Source organism: Sabethes cyaneus, chromosome 3 (genome assembly GCF_943734655.1).
Source record: "Sabethes cyaneus chromosome 3, idSabCyanKW18_F2, whole genome shotgun sequence".
In the NCBI taxonomy this organism is placed as follows: Eukaryota; Metazoa; Arthropoda; class Insecta; order Diptera; family Culicidae; genus Sabethes; species Sabethes cyaneus.
In genome coordinates this window covers 254,400,920-254,419,239 of record NC_071355.1, presented here as the reverse complement: position 1 = coordinate 254,419,239, position 18,320 = coordinate 254,400,920, and the positions used below count along the sequence as shown (strand labels likewise).

At 35.0% G+C, this 18,320-nt stretch overlaps 1 protein-coding gene across 2 annotated transcripts; it reads left to right on the top strand.

Moving 5' to 3' along the window:
- The first annotated feature begins 1,350 nt into the window (after positions 1–1,350).
- LOC128742535 (serine/threonine-protein kinase NIM1) lies at positions 1,351–18,025 on the top strand. 2 transcript variants are annotated; one of them, XM_053838933.1, is made up of 9 exons: positions 1,351–1,435; positions 2,105–2,177; positions 4,321–4,409; positions 6,774–6,873; positions 8,830–8,941; positions 12,917–13,073; positions 13,135–13,332; positions 14,972–15,125; positions 16,892–18,025. In XM_053838933.1, coding segments are annotated over exons 2-9 (1,698 nt in total). In that variant the 5' UTR covers positions 1,351–1,435; positions 2,105–2,176; the 3' UTR covers positions 17,779–18,025. The 2 variants fall into 2 exon arrangements, with proteins under 2 accessions (XP_053694908.1, XP_053694909.1); XM_053838934.1 differs by lacking the exon at positions 1,351–1,435 and adding an exon at positions 1,685–1,719.
- The last annotated feature ends 295 nt before the right edge of the window (positions 18,026–18,320 follow it).

Genomic DNA, 18,320 nt, shown 5'->3' with positions numbered 1-18,320 from the left:
TTCGGCCCGAGTTTTTACTGTACAGTAGAAGGTGCAAGCTCCATAAGCTAAAACGAAACAAATCATTAAAATAACTTATGTTAAGCTTACCTACTAACAAGGTCGTGTGGCTCAGCCGTTATCCAAACCCGCAGTTTTGAGATCAGGCAGCCGGGAACCACCCATCATCGCACCTCCTAGCTTGGCTACTCCATTACCGGGTAAGGCCACGTGGAGGCGCTAGGTAGGGGCTTGGGATGGCTGGAGCTATGTTGGACGCTTCCTCATTTGCCTTCCCCATTTCATACTCTTTAACTAACAAACATATCAAATAATCTCAATCTCAATCTTCGTGTACATTTCCTCTATTAAAATTCGAAGCTTAGTTAGGAATATTCTCGTTCCTTTTTGAAGTCTCGATTCGATTATTGACTGAAAAATTTGCCGAACTTCGGGATCTTTTAACCTCAACCCTCAAGTATGCTATTATGTTCTGGAACGGAGAATTACATTCTTCCACAAAATGAATTGTATATTATATTATCATTTCTATTTTTAGAATGTACTCCTTTGGAAAATTGCGAATATTTTCACAAGCTTACGAATAAAGGCTAAGCTTTTGCTATAAATTTTTTGTTCTGCCTTTTTTATTCCTTTGAGAATTCTATAATAATTACATGATTGACTGCTTTTGTGCTTTTGTATATTTTTCGCAATCTGCTTTTACTCCTAACTTAAAAGCTCTAATAAACGATGCCAGATGAAGCTACGTTTCACCTTGTCACCGTAACTATAACTACTACGTATTATACAAAACAGAATAAGAAACAATATGACGTATATGAATGCGAAAGAACCGTTTATTCTCAATCATTCTTTAGCATTATTTTATATATTGCGGAACGAAGAATTGAATCAAATACAATTCATCAGGTATTTTATGTAATTTTGTTTTATAACTCCATTATTCTTATTTTCTTTTTATCCTAAGGTTGCTACAAAGTTTGCTAAAGCTGGCGTCACACGCGGTGTGTTGGGCTTGAAATGAACAATATATTGGCAGTCCCATCCGAATCGAACCCCGAGCCCAACATGCTCAACATATTCTTCTTCCATCTTGGTGTTCGTAGCTTTCGCCAAACTGACCGAGTCTTTATTTATTAACATATTCGACGAACAATATTTTGTACGTGTATGGGTGCCCTAAGAGTGTGTTACAACGTAACTTAAATTCTTCATAACTTCCTGGATCGATATCGCTAATAATTTCAGAATCGCAATTTATTCACATCCCACCAAATTTATGTATGTACTAGATTTAATGGCTTTACCCTACCTAAATTAAACGTTGTATGTGTACGGTGTGCACCCAAATGTCATAAGACCAGTTTTGTTTATGCGATAAGCGGGTGGTAAACTATTTTTTGTGGATGGGAGGAAATGGATATTTTCTCCGGTAAGTACATACAAAACATGTGAAATCTATGTTATTCTCTAATCAATATTTTCTTATTTCGGAAATGCTCGTTTTGGATTGTACAAAACATAATGGTGTTTATTCCGATTTACTGATAAGTGATGATAATGTTTTAAGTTTGTTTAAGTTTAAGTTTTGCAAGTTATATTAGTATTGCAACAAAATAAAAAATCAAATATTAGTTTTAGTTTTTAAAGTTTCTACCACGACTTCAGATTTATACTTAACGTTGATTTAAACAGGCTGCGAAAATGAAAAACCTAGTGAATGTTTGTTTGTACTCTCCTTATTGCATATTATGTATCGATCGAATCATCGAATGTTTTCTACCGCTCATGATTACGTATTTTTGAATAGCGTCATTATTAGATTTTGTTAGGGGGGAGTTAGACTACTTTGTCCATTGATTTGAACTTTTGTAGTAGTCATTATTAGATGAAGAGCTTTGTATTGTGTTTTAGAATGAGATTGTTGTTGTCCAAATAAAAGAAACCGCAGCTGAATTTTCTTTTGTTGGTTTATTAATTTGAAGCAGACGAGGCAGATTATAGGCCATATTTCTGAATTTATGTTACTATCTTTCTAATGTGTTTCACTTGCTTATAACAAAATATTAATAAATTTTCATTTTGGAATTTATTTCTACAGATAGGTCGGAGCAGAGCAATCTAAAATTTGATACCAACAACTGAGGATCTGTGTAGTCTAACAAGATGAATTAGTGAGTATTCACACAAAATTGCACTGGTTTAACAACTCTTTTATTTAGGTACTAGATAATCACCGGATGCTTTTACGTTTCGTAACTATTGCTTTTCATCTTTTTCGGCTTGAAATTTTCTACTGATGGTAAATTAACTTATAAATGGTTCTAAATCGTTCTGGAAGTCTAGTTGCCGTACCTTCGTATTTTTTGTTCAGTAAAGTGTGAAGCTTCTTATCGTAAACTCTTAATATTTAATAATATAATAACTTAATATTTCTATCGATGACTGTTGCAAATGTGATACAAAAACTTGTAGCACACCAAACGTTAAAATGCGAAAGCGATTTCGTTTTAACAAGCTCCCCAGACAAGTTTTTTTTTCTGTTCCAAGCTTGGAACGAATTACGGAAAAACTTGTCCAGCACCTGGAATCGGCCATATGACTGAGAGATGAGATTTACATCTTTACATATTTTTTATTTACCCAGTTATGCGTTTTGCACCCACTTAATTATCTGCTCGGCCAATTCTAGCATATTGGGTATATTTATAATGTTGTCTACCTTGCTAATCGCCGGGTTAACTCCGTCATTTTCTTTAGGTCACTTCACCTGCGGGTCGATAATCGCGTCACTATGCCACGAGATACTAATACTGTCTGGCCGATCGCTTTAGTTTCATTAATCAAGGCATGCTGCGAGTATGCAACGATTTCATGATACGAATTGATTATAGGGTAATTTACAATAGTTTTAATAATGGTACGGCATTGCAAGTGCCTGACACTAGTTATGTTCTGTTTTTTGTCAAATGAAAAATATTCAGTTAAAACTGAAGTTAAAACTAAAGTTTATTCTCAATGTCGACTGAAAAAACTTCAACAACAAATTCTTCATGCTCTATTTTTTCAATAAACAACAAGTTAGGTTATGTAGGATTGTTTTGGTAAACTTCCCATCCCCTTCTGGCTTCGATTCTGGAGCGTGGTATTTGCTTCCTGTTCAGCCGATTTAAGATTTCAGAGGGTTACCATAGTTTTGCGCGTCGATTTGAGTTCGAAAAAAAAACAAACCTCCAATAACTAAACATAAGAGAAGAAACCAGTGTTTATTTTTCCGTATTATTAAAAATGTAATACAAAACTTTTGTACAGTACATAAATTTTAGTTCAAACCGAACCAAACTTCAATATTTTTCGACCCAAGCACATAAAGTAAGCATCCTGTTAGAGATGAACCAGCTTGATAATAGTGGAGTGTCACAGATCACCTAAGAGAGCCACGGACGTATAACTTAACCTTCATTTATATTTTGCTTAGAACATGCGAATCACTCGGTTAGTTACCGTGTATTTCAAAATAATCCGAATCCGTGTCACTTACTAGTTCAGAACTCGGTAACCACGAACTAATATGAATGTCAGGGCATTCCACAGCTGATGTTGGTTCTTGGTTCCTTTATATTAAAGATGCAAACCATTTCGATAACAACTCTTTGACAATCGAAAAAGCTCGCAACCCTTTGACATCTTTAATTCCTTCTAAAAAAGCAACATAATTTAACATGACTTGATTTGATGTTATGGTCGGGGTGACTATTGTTCCCAATGATAATCATAACATGCCAGCCAACAGTCAGAAAATTTCAAGTTTCGAACACTTCAGTACGGTATAAAACGACCAATTTGGAGCTCCAAAAAGGCATCGATAGCTGATATTCCGGAGTATTTGTCGTATTTCTTCGGTTCTTTTAAAACAAGTTGAATTAAAATGAAACAAAATTTAAAGCAAATGGATCCAAAAGTCTGATTGCAAGCACCCCAATTTTCGATGTCCGGAACTTAAAGGTTAGGCAAAATAGTCGCCTGTGACCTGCAGCAGGAACCAGAAAGGTCAGTTAGTGAAAGAAAGTTGTTCGAAACTAACGGGATAATTACTTAAACTTTGCGCTTATTAGGTATTTAGATATGTAAACTCATTGAACTGTAAAAAATCATTAAAGAATGCAATATTATAATATGACACTTTATTTTTTTGCCCCTTCACATTTCGAAAATTTTTGAAGGGCGGGGAGGGGGGGGGGGGGGTGACATAAACTTTTTTTTCAAATTTGTATAAGCCTTATCACACTTAATTACAAATTATTTTCTGCTTTCCAGTGGAACCAAGGCCAAACGAACCTGCAAGAACTCCTGTATACCAAAGATTTACAACTGCATTACAGAACGATCCACGATGCTCCCAAGAGGTAGGAGTTTAAAATTTAATTCAAACAGCATCATACTACATATCACTATATTAAACAAACTTCATTCCGTACATATGACTCATAGTTATCTTTGATAATTCAATTTAATCCTGCCCATTATATACACGATGAATGATGTTTTATGAAACGTATATATTTCACAATACGTTTTCTATTTTATAAACATCGCGCTATGAAAATGTTTAATCCTTCACTGTTGATTACAGGCTTGCAATCGTCCTAAATCTGCTCAATTCTTTTATTATTTATTAACTGAATGCCCGATCTAGTTCAGAGCCCTTTTCTCTTTCAGCCACTTGTACATCTGTCATCGTAACGGAAATTCGCATAATGCAAGAAAAACAAAACTCTTTTTCCTTATTTCGTTTTTTGAAGAACGGTCTGGGCGTCCTGAAGTTATGGTGGAACATACACAAACTTTAATATATTAGAATTTAATTGCCTTTCGATCCAAAGACATAGCCTAATAAACAGAATTTCTCAGTGAACGTTCACTGAGCTACTAATGAGCTGGCAGTATTGTAGCATCGTAAATACAATATATACAGCAAACCTTTAAGTACAAATGTAGATAGTTCCACAAATGTCCCAAATATACTTACTTTAGCAGCCGAGAGCCGAGGTGGCTCTTGCCGTATCGAGAATTCCTCTCTGTTGTACTCGGTCCTGGGCTATTCGTCGCCAATTCGTTGCGCGTCTCGATACACGCAAGTCGGCTTCAACCTGGTCGAGCCATCTAGCACGTTGGGTCCCTCTATTCCTGGTGCCGGTGGGGTTCTTGAATAGAACGGATTTCACTTTACAGTCGTCCGGCATCCTAGCGACGTGGCCGGCCCGCTGTAGTCTCCCAACTTTTGCCAGATGTGCGATGGGAATCTGTCCAAGCAGTGCCTGTAGCTCGTGATTCATACACCTCCGCTACTCTCCGCTTTCCGTTTGTACTCCTCCAAAAATAGTCCGGAATACCTTTCGTTAAAATACGGCTAGTGCACGTATGTCCTCCGTAAGCAAAGTTATTGTCTCAAGCAGGGCCCGGCATCGTCGAAATAAATAAACGAAACTGAATTTCTCTTACCTTCACTTCATACATAAAGCGAATTGCTTCATTTGTTGAACAGAACGTTTCAAGCAAGCTTCAGTTGAAGTTGGTGGCTGTTTCAATTGACGATGGCAGAAAGTCAGGCACGATTTGTCTACATTGACTAGGCTAACTTTAACATGCGTTGCATTGAAGGAAATGTTACTCAAATTCAATTCGTTTGCATTCAAAGCTGTTGACCTTCTTCTGAATATTTGATAGAAAAGTACAAATGAAAAGTTGAAACCGGTAGTCATGATGAAGTGAAGCCCGTTTCGCTGATGCTGAGTTTGAAACTGAAGCGGTGCTGCTTCTGTTGAAACGGAAGCTTCACTGCTTCATTGTTGAGTGACGCTATGCAATTGAAGGTAACGTTGCCGGGCCCTGGTCTCAAGTCCGTAGAGGACTACCGGTCTGATTAGCGTTTTGTACATCGTCAGCTTTGTGCGGCGGTGCATGATCCCAGACCGAAGTATCCCAAATCCCAAATATACGAACTCATCAACCACTTCTAGTTCATCACCATCAATAGTCACTGTCCGTGGGAGGCAAACGTTGCTTTCTCTGGAGCCTAACTTCCTAACATATATTTGGTTTTCGACGCATTGATTTGTAACCCTATCCTCCTAACCTCCGTTTTTAATCAGGTGTAGATTGTCTCCGCCGTCCCAAGGTTTCTAGTAATGATGTCGAGGTCATCTGCGAAAACTAGGAGTTGGCTACTCTTGTTAAAGATCGTTCCTCTCGTTTCGATGCCCGCTCGCCGGATCACACCTTCAATAGCGATATTGAATAACATACAGGACATTCCATCCCCTTAATCTCCCTGTCCCATATATAATTTTGTCAAATTTTGCTCAGCTGAGACGGTACTGTCTAATGAATCAAAATTGAGTCAAAGTGATCGAACTATTCTTGGTTCCACATATTGATATATGAAATGCCGTTCGTGGAAAAAGTTATGCTTCGAACTTTTTATTGAAGTGTGCGCATAGAACGTTTGTAGGTATCATATGATATGAAGACCTTGCCACTAGGGTTTACAAATGTAAATATATGAACGCATTTTATTTAATTACGGGATATTTAGCATACTACACCATATTTAAAATATTATGCAATGGTTGTTGTCTTTTGTCAAGAAAGGTATTAATACTAATCTATCCACAATTGCGGCTTTTTTATCTATCCACGAAAAGTAATCATCTAGTTTAGTTATTAGATGTAGTGTTAAAATTTTATAAACGTCTAGCTTTCTGTTATAGGTGGCTCTTGGGCGACGAATCGGTTTGTATCGGTTTTGTGGGGATATAGGTCGTGGAAATTTTTCCCGTGTTAAGCTGGCTGTTCATCAACTGACTAAAGGTAAATACAATTTACAGCTAACCATATATGTTATTTTATCATACAATCTTTGAAAATTTTGTGAAACTGTAATCAGTACGAAATGAACATATCCTACAAAAGGATTTCAACATGAATTGCACTGAAAAGTTAATTCTATTTTTATCTTATTCCGTTCAAACGTATTTTGATTTGCTTAGATTATTTTGTTTTCCTTTATTTATTTTCCTATTCTAGAGCCTGATGAAATTTCAATTAACATTTTCCAAACTTTCTTCTACTCCGACACCGTTTCAATAATTTTGGACTACCCTTAAGGTGCTGCCTTCATAATAGCGCCATAACTAGGTGACACTCTGGCTTATTTCTTTTGGCAAAAAAACCAAACTGTTGCCTTCATACTACTTCAACAACTGCCATCAGATATTCCACAATGTTCCACGATATATTTTCCAAACATAGCATGGCATGGAATTTTCGACGAAATATTTCTTGGATACTACCAAAACTTTCTTGGGTAGAGGAAAAACCTGCGATTAAATTCTTTAAATTGTTGTACCCGGAATAACTCAATTGCTTCGGAACAAATGGTTTACACATCCTTCAAAAGTCAATGTCATCACATTAGCTTTTGAAAGATGTGTGAATGGTTAATAGAAAATGGAGTTACATTATTTGAGTTACTCTAAAGTACATGTATGTATGTAGCGTGATGTCACTATCTGTGCTAAGAAAGAATGTCAAATCTAAATATGATCAGGCATCACGTAAATTTAATTAAAGATATGCCAAGATACATCATACCAAATATATTATATTAACAATTTAGTTCACTTTTCCATAATCCTAAAGACACGGCTAATAGTGCCGTCGCGGCATAAAAGGTTATCAATGTACACCGTAAATTCGACACGTCGATTGGAAACAACTCAACTTTCTGTATAGAGTTTACACAATTCTAGATAGAATCAACAAAAGGGCGAATGTCGCAAATTGAACAAAACGGGTGAGTTATTGTTTGCTGGACCAGCATAAAAAAATCAGCTCTCGCTCGGTTTGTTCGCGCTTGCGACATTCGCCGTTTTGTTGATTCTATGTTCAATACGCGACTACGAAGCTCTATGATCCCGTTTACATTCATGGAATTGCCCATATGAAGACAGAACCAACACAAGGGCGAATGTCGCAAGCGTAAACCAACCGGGTGAGAGTTGATTTTCCTATGCTAATCCAGCAAAAAATAAATCTCACCAGTTTTGTTTATACCTGCGACAATCGCCCTTTTGTTAAATCTATCTGAATAGTGTGAGTGAACGAAGAATTATTGCCAAAAATCTGTAAGAACTCTGAGGGTTTTCTGTCGTTGCTTGTTTTGAAGACTAAACTTACGCTACACTCAAAATATCACGTCGAAATCATTTGAAAAGTTATGTGAATATTTTCCATCCAGCTATTCCTGTAATATTTACGTGATTTTCAGGTAGTTCGCACGCATACTAATGCGTTAACGTGAAACAATCAGCTGAAAGTCACGTAACTCACTGTAGAGAAATTTACATGATTTTTCACGTGGAAAGGACGTGTGGATTATTTTGAGTGTAGTTGCAGCAGCTTTTGCCTTCGTATGTGCTAATTAGGTGAAAATTTACTTAGACGGTTTGAAATAAGAACATTACTAGGATATAACCATTCGATTGGATCGCTGCAACCAAAACTTCTGTCAAGATTATATGGACTGCATGTATTTCAATGCAGAGAAAAAAAAATTTTTTTTTGACGACTTATCTGTTCGAAGAACACATTTTGCTAATTTTGGGCTATTTTGAAGAAATTCGTGGAAACGTAAGGCTGCATACTTATTATTTCTTCCAATTATAATAAGACGACAAAGTTGGAAGGAGCTTTAGAATGACTACTACAGTTTAGTTGAAACCATTTATATATCTGAATTCTAAATACAACTTTCTTTAATTATAGATAAGGTAGCGATCAAAATTGTTGATACAAATCGTTTAGATGCAAAAGCACTGCGAATGCTTTCAAGAGAAGTAACAACACTTGAATCTGTCTTTCATCCATTTGTAATAAGGTGAGAATAAATTTTTTTATCCTCGTCATTTTTCAATTATTGACACGACCATTTTCATTCTCATTGTCTATACCCAGATAGTTCATACTTTTGATATTATGGTAGGGAATTTAGCATGCAATGAATTGCACTGATTAAATTTTGTATCGAAAATTATTAGTTGTGTTCAGATGTATTCAGAATTGTAGGTATAAAATTATTGTTTACTCAGTAGACTGAGTAAAATCTGTGTACACAATGCGACTATTTTCGTAACATTCACTTCTCAAAAAAATTTAGAAAAACTTATACGAGTTACCAAGCTAGGAAACGAATGTAAAGAGTACACTTTCACAGTATTTGGACGATCATTAAAGATCATTCGGGATCATTGAGCCGTAAAATTCGGGTGTACTCAGATGCTCTACTAGATCCATCTCATTGCTCGAGCGTTCTGTCCAGAACGCTAATTGTAAAAGTGTAATGAGTAACAGTTCATATCGAACGATTTTTCTCTCGTAAAGTAGACACCGTAAGCTGCATAACCATATATGGCCATGCTAGGGTATGTAAACATTTACTTTTAAGGTTATTTGATATGAAACAAAAAGTACTAAATTAACAAGCATTTCAGTTTATCAAATTTTAGCTGTATTAATGTCTTGAAATTGACATTTTCAATAAGTTGATGTTTTGCCTTTCTACTATATGAAAATATAGTACAAAGGTATAGAAATCACTCGGAAAACCGAAAATCGAAAGAAGGTCCTGCGGGGCGAATGTCAAACACCATTCGACTCAGTTTCGAAAGCTGAGCATTTTCCGTGTGTGTGTATGTATGTAACGCTTTCAATCTCACTCACTTTTCTCGAAGATGGCTGGACTGATTTTAATGATCTTAGTGTCAACTGAAAGGCCTAGATGTCCCATAGGTCGCTGTTGAATAATTTCATACTGATCTGACTTTTAGTTCAAAAGTTATGTTTAAAAAAAATGGGACTTCGTTATCTAATAGGTCCCTTAATCAATTTCAACAAAATTAATTGCATATGAAAGGGGAGCCTTTCAAAACCTTAACTTCCAAATTTCATGACGAATGGACTTGTAGTTTAAAAGTTACATAAAGAAATGTGGATAAAAGTATTTAAAACATATTTTTGTAACATATAAGTATTAATTTAATAAGATACATCCTACAATTTATTATTATTTGAAAATTACTATTGAGATCTATCAAACGAAACCGAGTTATTGAAAATCGGACGATCCATTCAAAAGTTATTCAAATTTTAACACTTAAGCAACGTATATTAAACCGTTAAAACGTGTAAAATGAAAAAAATATCAATGAAATGTCAATGTATTCAATGTATGTATGATGTATGTGTGTATGCACGCATGTATGCGTGTATGTATGTGTATGTGTGTATATATTAATGTGTGTATGTGTATCGATTTGCAATGTTGAAATTTGCATTGAAATACTTACAAGAAAAGTATGCAAGTATGCAAAACATGACATTAATGAAAAAAAAAAAAACTTTTTTCGAATAAATTTCACTATTATTATTTATTCGCAACAGATACGTATTTCGCTTACGACTTTCAGGCTTTGAAAACAGACACTGAGCCAATAGATACTAGAGCGTTGAAATTTTATTTAAAAAATAGGAAGAAAAGGTTGCTAGTAATGTTGTACGATGTATTTTCGTTTGTGACACTTTAAAAGACTGAAGGCTTGTGTCATGTATCATGTTTTAATAAATAAATCGAAACTGACAAGCACTAGAAATCATATCGATCATATTTTCCATACTCAAGCATGTTTATGGCGCTTCTTGTGCACTCTGTTTTGATCTCATACCGTTTTCTAAGCCCTCTAACGGGCTACATCGTAAAAACGATGCGACCAAGCTAATGACTATTTTTTCATGAAAATACATTCAAAGGAAGCTCAAGTTTCGATTTTCATGCAAAAATACTTATCTAAAGGAGCGCCAACTAAGAAAAAGCTCAATTTTTGTATTTCGTTTTTCATATCTAATGCTCTACTCAATTATTTTTTCAAATCCAGGTAAATCGCAAAATTGAAGTTAAGTGAACGCATAATAAAATTTGAGACCAATCATTTTGTTCTAGATTTCCTTGTCCTTTAAAAGTGCAAAGGAAATAATCGCGCAATAATTTTTTTGGTAATTTTTCTGAATTTTTGTTTTTGATGCTAACTTTTGAACGCATGATATTAAAATCAAGAAATCTGTAATGAACACATTTAGTCGATGTTAAGTCAGACCGAACCAAGTGACAAGATTCTAGTTTCCAGAAAACCGCGATCAAAGTCTGCTGCTCTCGTATGGTTTATAGCTATCAATCATTCGAAATCATGTCATAACTCTGGTTGTTTGTCACGTTTATGTAGTCTGATTAGAGTAAAATGTAGCTTAGATCGATTCTTGATCGTTTACTGTCATTAACAATTTTTTTTTATATTTTGCGATTTGGTCCGGTCTGATTTAATATCGACTATTTCTCATATTGTAAATTCAAAACAAGCTTCGTATGTGGCTCTTAAGGGGAAACCGAAAGTGGCTCAAAGATGGCTGGATAAATGGCTACCATTCGAAGCATGTATTGTTTTGCGCCTTAAAAATGCATCTGTATTGGCAGAGCACGCTTTCGCCACGTAATCAGTGCTTCCAGCGCTGTTATAATGTCCTAAAACTTGTAATTCAATTTATCGATCTGCTGTGTATCAATAAACGCTCAGCAAAACATAATTGCTAATGGAAAATAAATTTAACTGAACATATCGATCATTACGTGTTCATAAAAGCGACCAATGTATAATTTGGAATTAGTTAATAGATATTTGGTTACGCACATATTTCGTTGAACTAGCGATTTCCGAAAAAGCAGCAACACAGTATCAAACTTTCGTCACATCAATGAGCTTTTAAAGAGCTTTCAACTTTCGCCGCATCGATGAGCTTAGAGTGAAATAAACAAACAAAACGCAAACGCAGGAATCAAAAACGCAATCCGATGCAAGCGGATTAATTAAACATCCTAGTGATCCTACGCATTATTCAGTTGCTGCTGTTAATTTTTATTGAATCGGAATGCCTTGATAAAGAAAACAAACCCTTTTTCGGGATGTTTGTAGTCAGTGCGGTTGGCTGCGGACCAGCTGTTTATGTTTGCAAGCTCCGCTATTTGACATATATTACCAATACTAATGCAATATTCAAATAAACGTTTAGGTTTTTAACGAACACATGAGATGTACAGTACAGTGTTTGTCGCACTAACACAATAACGTTAGCCACTTTCGGTTCCGCCTTAAGCCCAAAAGTTAGGCCGTCTGTAAACCCGTTAGAGGCTTAATTCCTAAAAATCAATTCAATAAATCACGTAAATATTATAAAACTAAATAAGGTGTTGATAAAGTAAATTAAATGGCGCTTACAAAAATTTATGCACTCTAGGAAAGAAAATGTAATTATTGCACACAGTGTGTTCTTGTGAATTTTACCGGTAAATAAGGATTTTAAGGAATAACGAAAAAATAATTGTGGCAGTAGAAAGGCTAGGTCACGCAGCAAGGTGGATTAATCCGGGTTTTTTAGATTTAATTGAAAGTTACTAATATTGTATGTGCTATCGGTTAGGTACTTTGCATTACCAGTTTAAAATAATTAATGAAAAAAGAGATCTCAAGCACTAAAGTGGCTACTATTGTTTGATATACCCATACAAATAGCCAGTTTAGTTGTTCCTGTTGCATGTTATATTTTGTTAGATATAAGAAGTATATGCTAATAAATGCTACTGGAAGATCCTTTATAAGTAGAGGGTCCTACTACTGGTATACATACTCTAGTTGCTCGTCGCACATAACCTGAGACACATAATCCATTTTTTATTCAGTTATGCTTTTAAATGATAGTCTAGCACATTTTCTACTTCATTCATTTATACATTTGATTTAAATTTCAGATTGTTTGAAGTTATTGAGACTTTCGGCAAGATATATATTATAGGTGAATGGGTCCCGGGTGGAGAACTCTACAATAAAATTGCAGATGGTGGTCCACTTGAAGAGTCTCATGCTGCAATATTATTTTATCAGATACTGATTGCTGTGCAGCATCTTGTAAGATTTTTACATTGAACTATAAATAGGTAATTGAGTACATGCTTGATCTCATTTACAGCACAGTTTAGGTTATGTACACCGAGATATTAAGGCAGAGAATATTTTAATGATTGACGACAATCGAATTAAACTCGCTGATTTTGGTTTCAGCACACAGCTAGTCAATGGGCCATGGGAACATTTGGATACCTTTTGTGGATCTCCACCATACGCTGCGCCAGAATTATTCAGTGATGATCATTACATAGGTGGACCTGTAAGTACGATACCGACGTCTTAGCCTCTTCTTATCTGAGAAACTTTCGGGGGGACCCTACTCTGGAAAATCGGCAAAAATAAACTTTATTTTTTTTGCATTTTCGACAGGCTTATTCCTTCAGAAAAGTCATGCTAAAAGAATTTTTGATATCTGATCTCGTTGAAAAGTTACGGCAACAACTGTTGGGTCACCTCAAGGGAAGTGCATTGCTGCACTTTAAACGCATTTTTCTCGAAACCATGTTTTTCAACTGGGGGTACGTTTATCTCTGAATCAAATGGTCCGATTTAGCTGAATTTTGTTTCCAGCATGTAAAAATGAATTATCTAAATTGTTACGTAACTGTTTTTTGATATCTCAATTTTTCAATTTTGTATGAGCTCTCAATTATTGGCACATTCTGATGAAAAAACACGTTTCTTTTGGAAAAATTGTCGCCATTTTAGTAATTTTTCGAATTTTCAAAAACCGCTACGTAACAGTTTAGGTACTGACTTAAAGCTAGTAGTAGAGTCCTCCTAAAAACACGACTTTTAAAACTTCCGTTCATCATGCCATTAAAAAAATCCATATATCTTATCAAAAATATGTCATTTTCAAGCTGTCTTCAGTCATTCTAACGAACTTTAATTATTTTTAATCGTTTTTGAAATTTGACATTGTGTCGTTGAATTCAATATACTTAACTAGATTTTGTATCTACAAATATGTACCCTATTTACATTCTGAGGAATTAATTTATGGAAGAAACAATAATTAACAAACATCATCATTTCTATAGAAAATGTTATGTTACAGCTGAGTTGGTGGTTTGATTTTCTCAACAAAATTTTCGTTGCGGGATTTTTTTTTCATATGAACAAATGTCATAACCAATATGATGAAATGTGTATGAGTTAAGAGATAAACATCAGCCAACTCTATATAAAGAGTCTGAAACTATATCGAATGGTATCTAAGATATACAGATTTCCATGAGCGATAGAGATGAATCAAGGACACGGTAAGGCCGTAATTGATCTGTCCTTCTTTCCTTGCAGAGCCGTTTAGAAGCGTTTCGGCATGCTCTGCAGATGGTTCCTTCCAAGCCCTCTCTAGGGCTTCAAAATAGTTATTTTTGTTACTGCAGATTTATCGACTTCGGCAACGAGAATGGTCAAATTTTCGATGAGATTATAGTTCGGATTTTGTGAGGGTCATTAGTATAATCAATATATATTGATTCTACTGGCTCATTTCATGGTTTAATTAAAATAGAGTGGCTTTGTTTTTTTTGCTGTTTGCGTCGGGTCATTGTCTTGCTGAAACACAAATTTCCAAAGGCAGCCTTTTCCAAACCTGCTTTGATTGATTAAAGCTCATGATTTTCATGATAAATATTTATGTATTAGTCTGCAGTCATGATTTCATCGGTCATCGCAAGCATGCTCAGCAAGACTCACGAAAAATCAAAAAATACTTTTAAAAAATTGAATGATGGTATAATACCAATCAAATTTAAACAAGACTGACACTTTATATGAAATATATATTGTTGCTTTTGCATTGGTTTCATGGTTATCTTAGCAAAATATGAAATGGAAAAGTATACGCGCTTTATTTTGCCGCTGACTGCACATAATTTTCTTTTTTATAGGTAGATATTTGGGCGTTAGGAATCTTGCTTTATTTCATGCTGCTAGCAAAAATGCCATTTCGTGCCTCAACAATTCCGTTGCTAAGGTCAGCAGTACTGAAAGGAGATTTTGAGATACCGACTTCAATCAGTTTGCCTTGCTGTAGAGTAATACGTAAGTAAATAACAATACTATTGCTTGTTGTCTATTATTTGATGGTAAGTTATGGGAGGGTATTTTAAGCCCATTAAACGATTCTGTTTTTTGGGCCTAGGCTTAGTTCTAGCGGAAGAACAGGTGGTTTTAATGTCTTTTAAACAAAAAGACAGTAAATTATTTGCATTTTAGAGAAAATACCTAGTTATAACCTGATAAAGTTGTATATCGGCAAAGTATTTATTTAGTGAAAGATAAGGCGAATACCGTATGGTCGCCATCTACCGCTCATTTAAAAACGATTCCAGCTTAGGGGCCATCCATATACCACGTGGATAGTTTAGAGGGGGTGGGGTTATGATTAAACATACAAAATTATTGTTTTTCAATTGTTTTTACAATAATGAACCATTTTAAAAAGACATAAGCAGTTTTTGTTTGAAATGAGCGGTAAATGGAGCTGAGCGATGAATGGCGACCTTATGGTAGGCTGAATTTAGAAACAGGCCGAAAGTACCCTCCCGTACCCAACATATAATAAAATCTATTTGAACTACTAAGCTTCTGTTTTTTATTAATTGAAGTGATTTCACGTGAAATGGTTCTAAAAAGCCGGAATCTGATTTGGATTAAAATGTTATTGTTTTCGTTTGAAAGGTATTACTACCTAGTATATCACTGACTATATATTTTGTGGCCCGATGTTAGGTTTCAAAGTTATAAGCAGAAGACAACGTAACACGATTTTCTCTGGAATCATGCAACCGTTCAAGCAACTTCTTCAATAGGCTTAAAAATCCTTTCATTTTTCAAACATTCAAGGCATTTTCCAGTGAGCAATGCTCTAAAATAGTAACCAGTGTGCTAAAATAGTAACATTTTAAGTATCGTCCTGCATTTTTATATATAGTCGCTGTTGAGTGCGAGTGTGGGAAGAACGGGCAAATTGCAAATCGAGACAGGAGCAAACAGTGCCCACTTAGCGAGTATGAGAAGCATAGCATTCAACGCTTGTACGCCATTGACGCTAGATACGACAAACAACGGCCGGCGCTGTGTACATACATTCTGCTACTTACACACTCGCGTGTGTGAAAATTAGACGACACGAACAGTGTTGCCACATATTCATCTATACTGGAAAGGGCAAAAATCTTTTTCATCTGTACTTTTCCTTCCAAAAATCTGTACCATTCAAAATATTTATTGTATAGAAAAATTTAGTTTGTAAGCATTAAAAAAATGCACGAGTCTCAAATCATTTATTTGTTTGATGACGTTTGCACATATCTCTGCTAAACTTAGACATAAATACGTTTTATTTTGTTTTCGTTCATACTAAGAATTGCTTCTCTATTGATTTCAAGAAACAGCACTGAGAAAAAATTATGAGTTTTTGACACTCAGAAAAATCTGTACCCATCTGTACTTTTTGGCAAAAATCTGTAATCTGTATCGTACAGAATCTGTACCAAAAAATTCCAAAAAATCTTTCCAGATAAATCTGTACATGTGGCAACACTGGACACGAGTGCGGGCTTCGCAACACTGATTCCAGGTGGTAAGAACGTTGAAGAAGCATCCTGAAAATTTAATCCAAATCAGAATGGTTCAAATTTTGTCATTTACCAATTTCACGTGGAACTGCTCAATGTCCAATGTAGAATACTTAGTGCAAGAAATATATGTGCCATACGTGTTAATCAAAGTTCATCGAGTGAAAGTATGCGTAATACGTTAAATAATCAATGTATTCAATGTTTATCATTATAAATTTCTTGCAGAAAGAATATTAGTGCACACTCCGTCACGCAGACCCACTATTGATCAGTTATTAAAAAGCCAATGGTTTGAAACATCATGCGCTTCCAAGAATTCTGCCAAAAAAAAATCTGCCGAAAACTCAGATTCACGTAATATTAGCCAAAATAGCCTGAAAATTGAGCCCTCGATTACACACAAAAAACTTATTTGGTCACTGAAACAACGTAAGGAGCATTACACCAATCAGCCGGCAAATTCGAAAGTCGTACGAATAGCCGACGAAGAATTACATACATCTAGTTCGGTTCAATGTAGTACCAGGCGCGCAGGTAGTGTTTTAGATATAAATTTTTTACGTCCTTTCGAAAATAGTTGTGTAGTATATGATAATGAAAATAACACCAATTTTTATGACAGAACGGACAATTTATCAACTAAAACTCGCAAATTCACTATAAGCTGTGTAGAAAGAAAAAGAATTACTCCAATAGGTGACTGCGATATGTATAACTCATCATTTACGTATATTGATTATCGAAACATTTTACAAAAAATAGCTGAAGAGGAGCACGGAAAATATATGACACAGCCTACAATAAATGTGAACGAAAAACAGTGCTCGCTTGAGCTTCAAACGCGCAAAATAATGGAAAATCTAGGCATCTCTTCTAATATGATAGAAAAGTCAGTAATTAATAGCCCGCGTAGTGATATAATAGGAATTTATCGTATAATTATGCATCGTTTACAAAAAGAACAATCTATAACTAGTTTAATTCGTGAATGTATTGATCCAAATAAAAAAGTGCACAACTGCAAAAGTACCATAAACGGAAAAAATATTAAAGAAATTTCGAAGAAAAGTAATAAATCATGCTCAAAAACTATATCTTGTACACTTTTATAAATACTAGTTACGCACATGTCCATATGTGTTGATGATGTTCTCTTAAGGAAAGGAATAGACAGAAACAATATACAGCTTATTTAAGGAAAGACTATGCAATGCTAAGCAAAAAATGACTCACTAATTATGTTAGAAAATTTAGTGGATAATTCAGTCACATTGATTGTGATCACACTTTCCTCAACAAAGTTCCTTAATTTTCAGTTGTAGATTAGTTTAGTAGATATAAAAAGATAGAAAAAGAATTACGCACACAACGTCGTTAATAAAACGTTAACAGCACTATCGAATGGAGTGTTACTATTATTATGCTTAACCTCGTAAGCATTTATGAAAGAAAAGAATCACCACTTTTCAGAATTCGTTGTGTGAGAGACAAATAAAAATATTCACCAACAATTAATTTTTAATCGGATTTTTTTCATATTTTTAGGTAATAAACTATAACATTATGGTTAGCATTCTACTTCATTGCTTTATTGGTTGTCCTCTTTATAACCGGAGGTGACCGGAAGAGAGCCATAAATACGATAGCCATACGG

Bases quoted from the DNA above. Each gene is read 5' to 3' on its own strand.
- LOC128742535 (XM_053838933.1), top strand. The intron at 6,874-8,829 runs GTAAATACAATT...CTTTAATTATAG, and splicing joins TGTTCATCAACTGACTAAAG to ATAAGGTAGCGATCAAAATT. The intron at 8,942-12,916 runs GTGAGAATAAAT...TTTAAATTTCAG, and splicing joins TTTCATCCATTTGTAATAAG to ATTGTTTGAAGTTATTGAGA.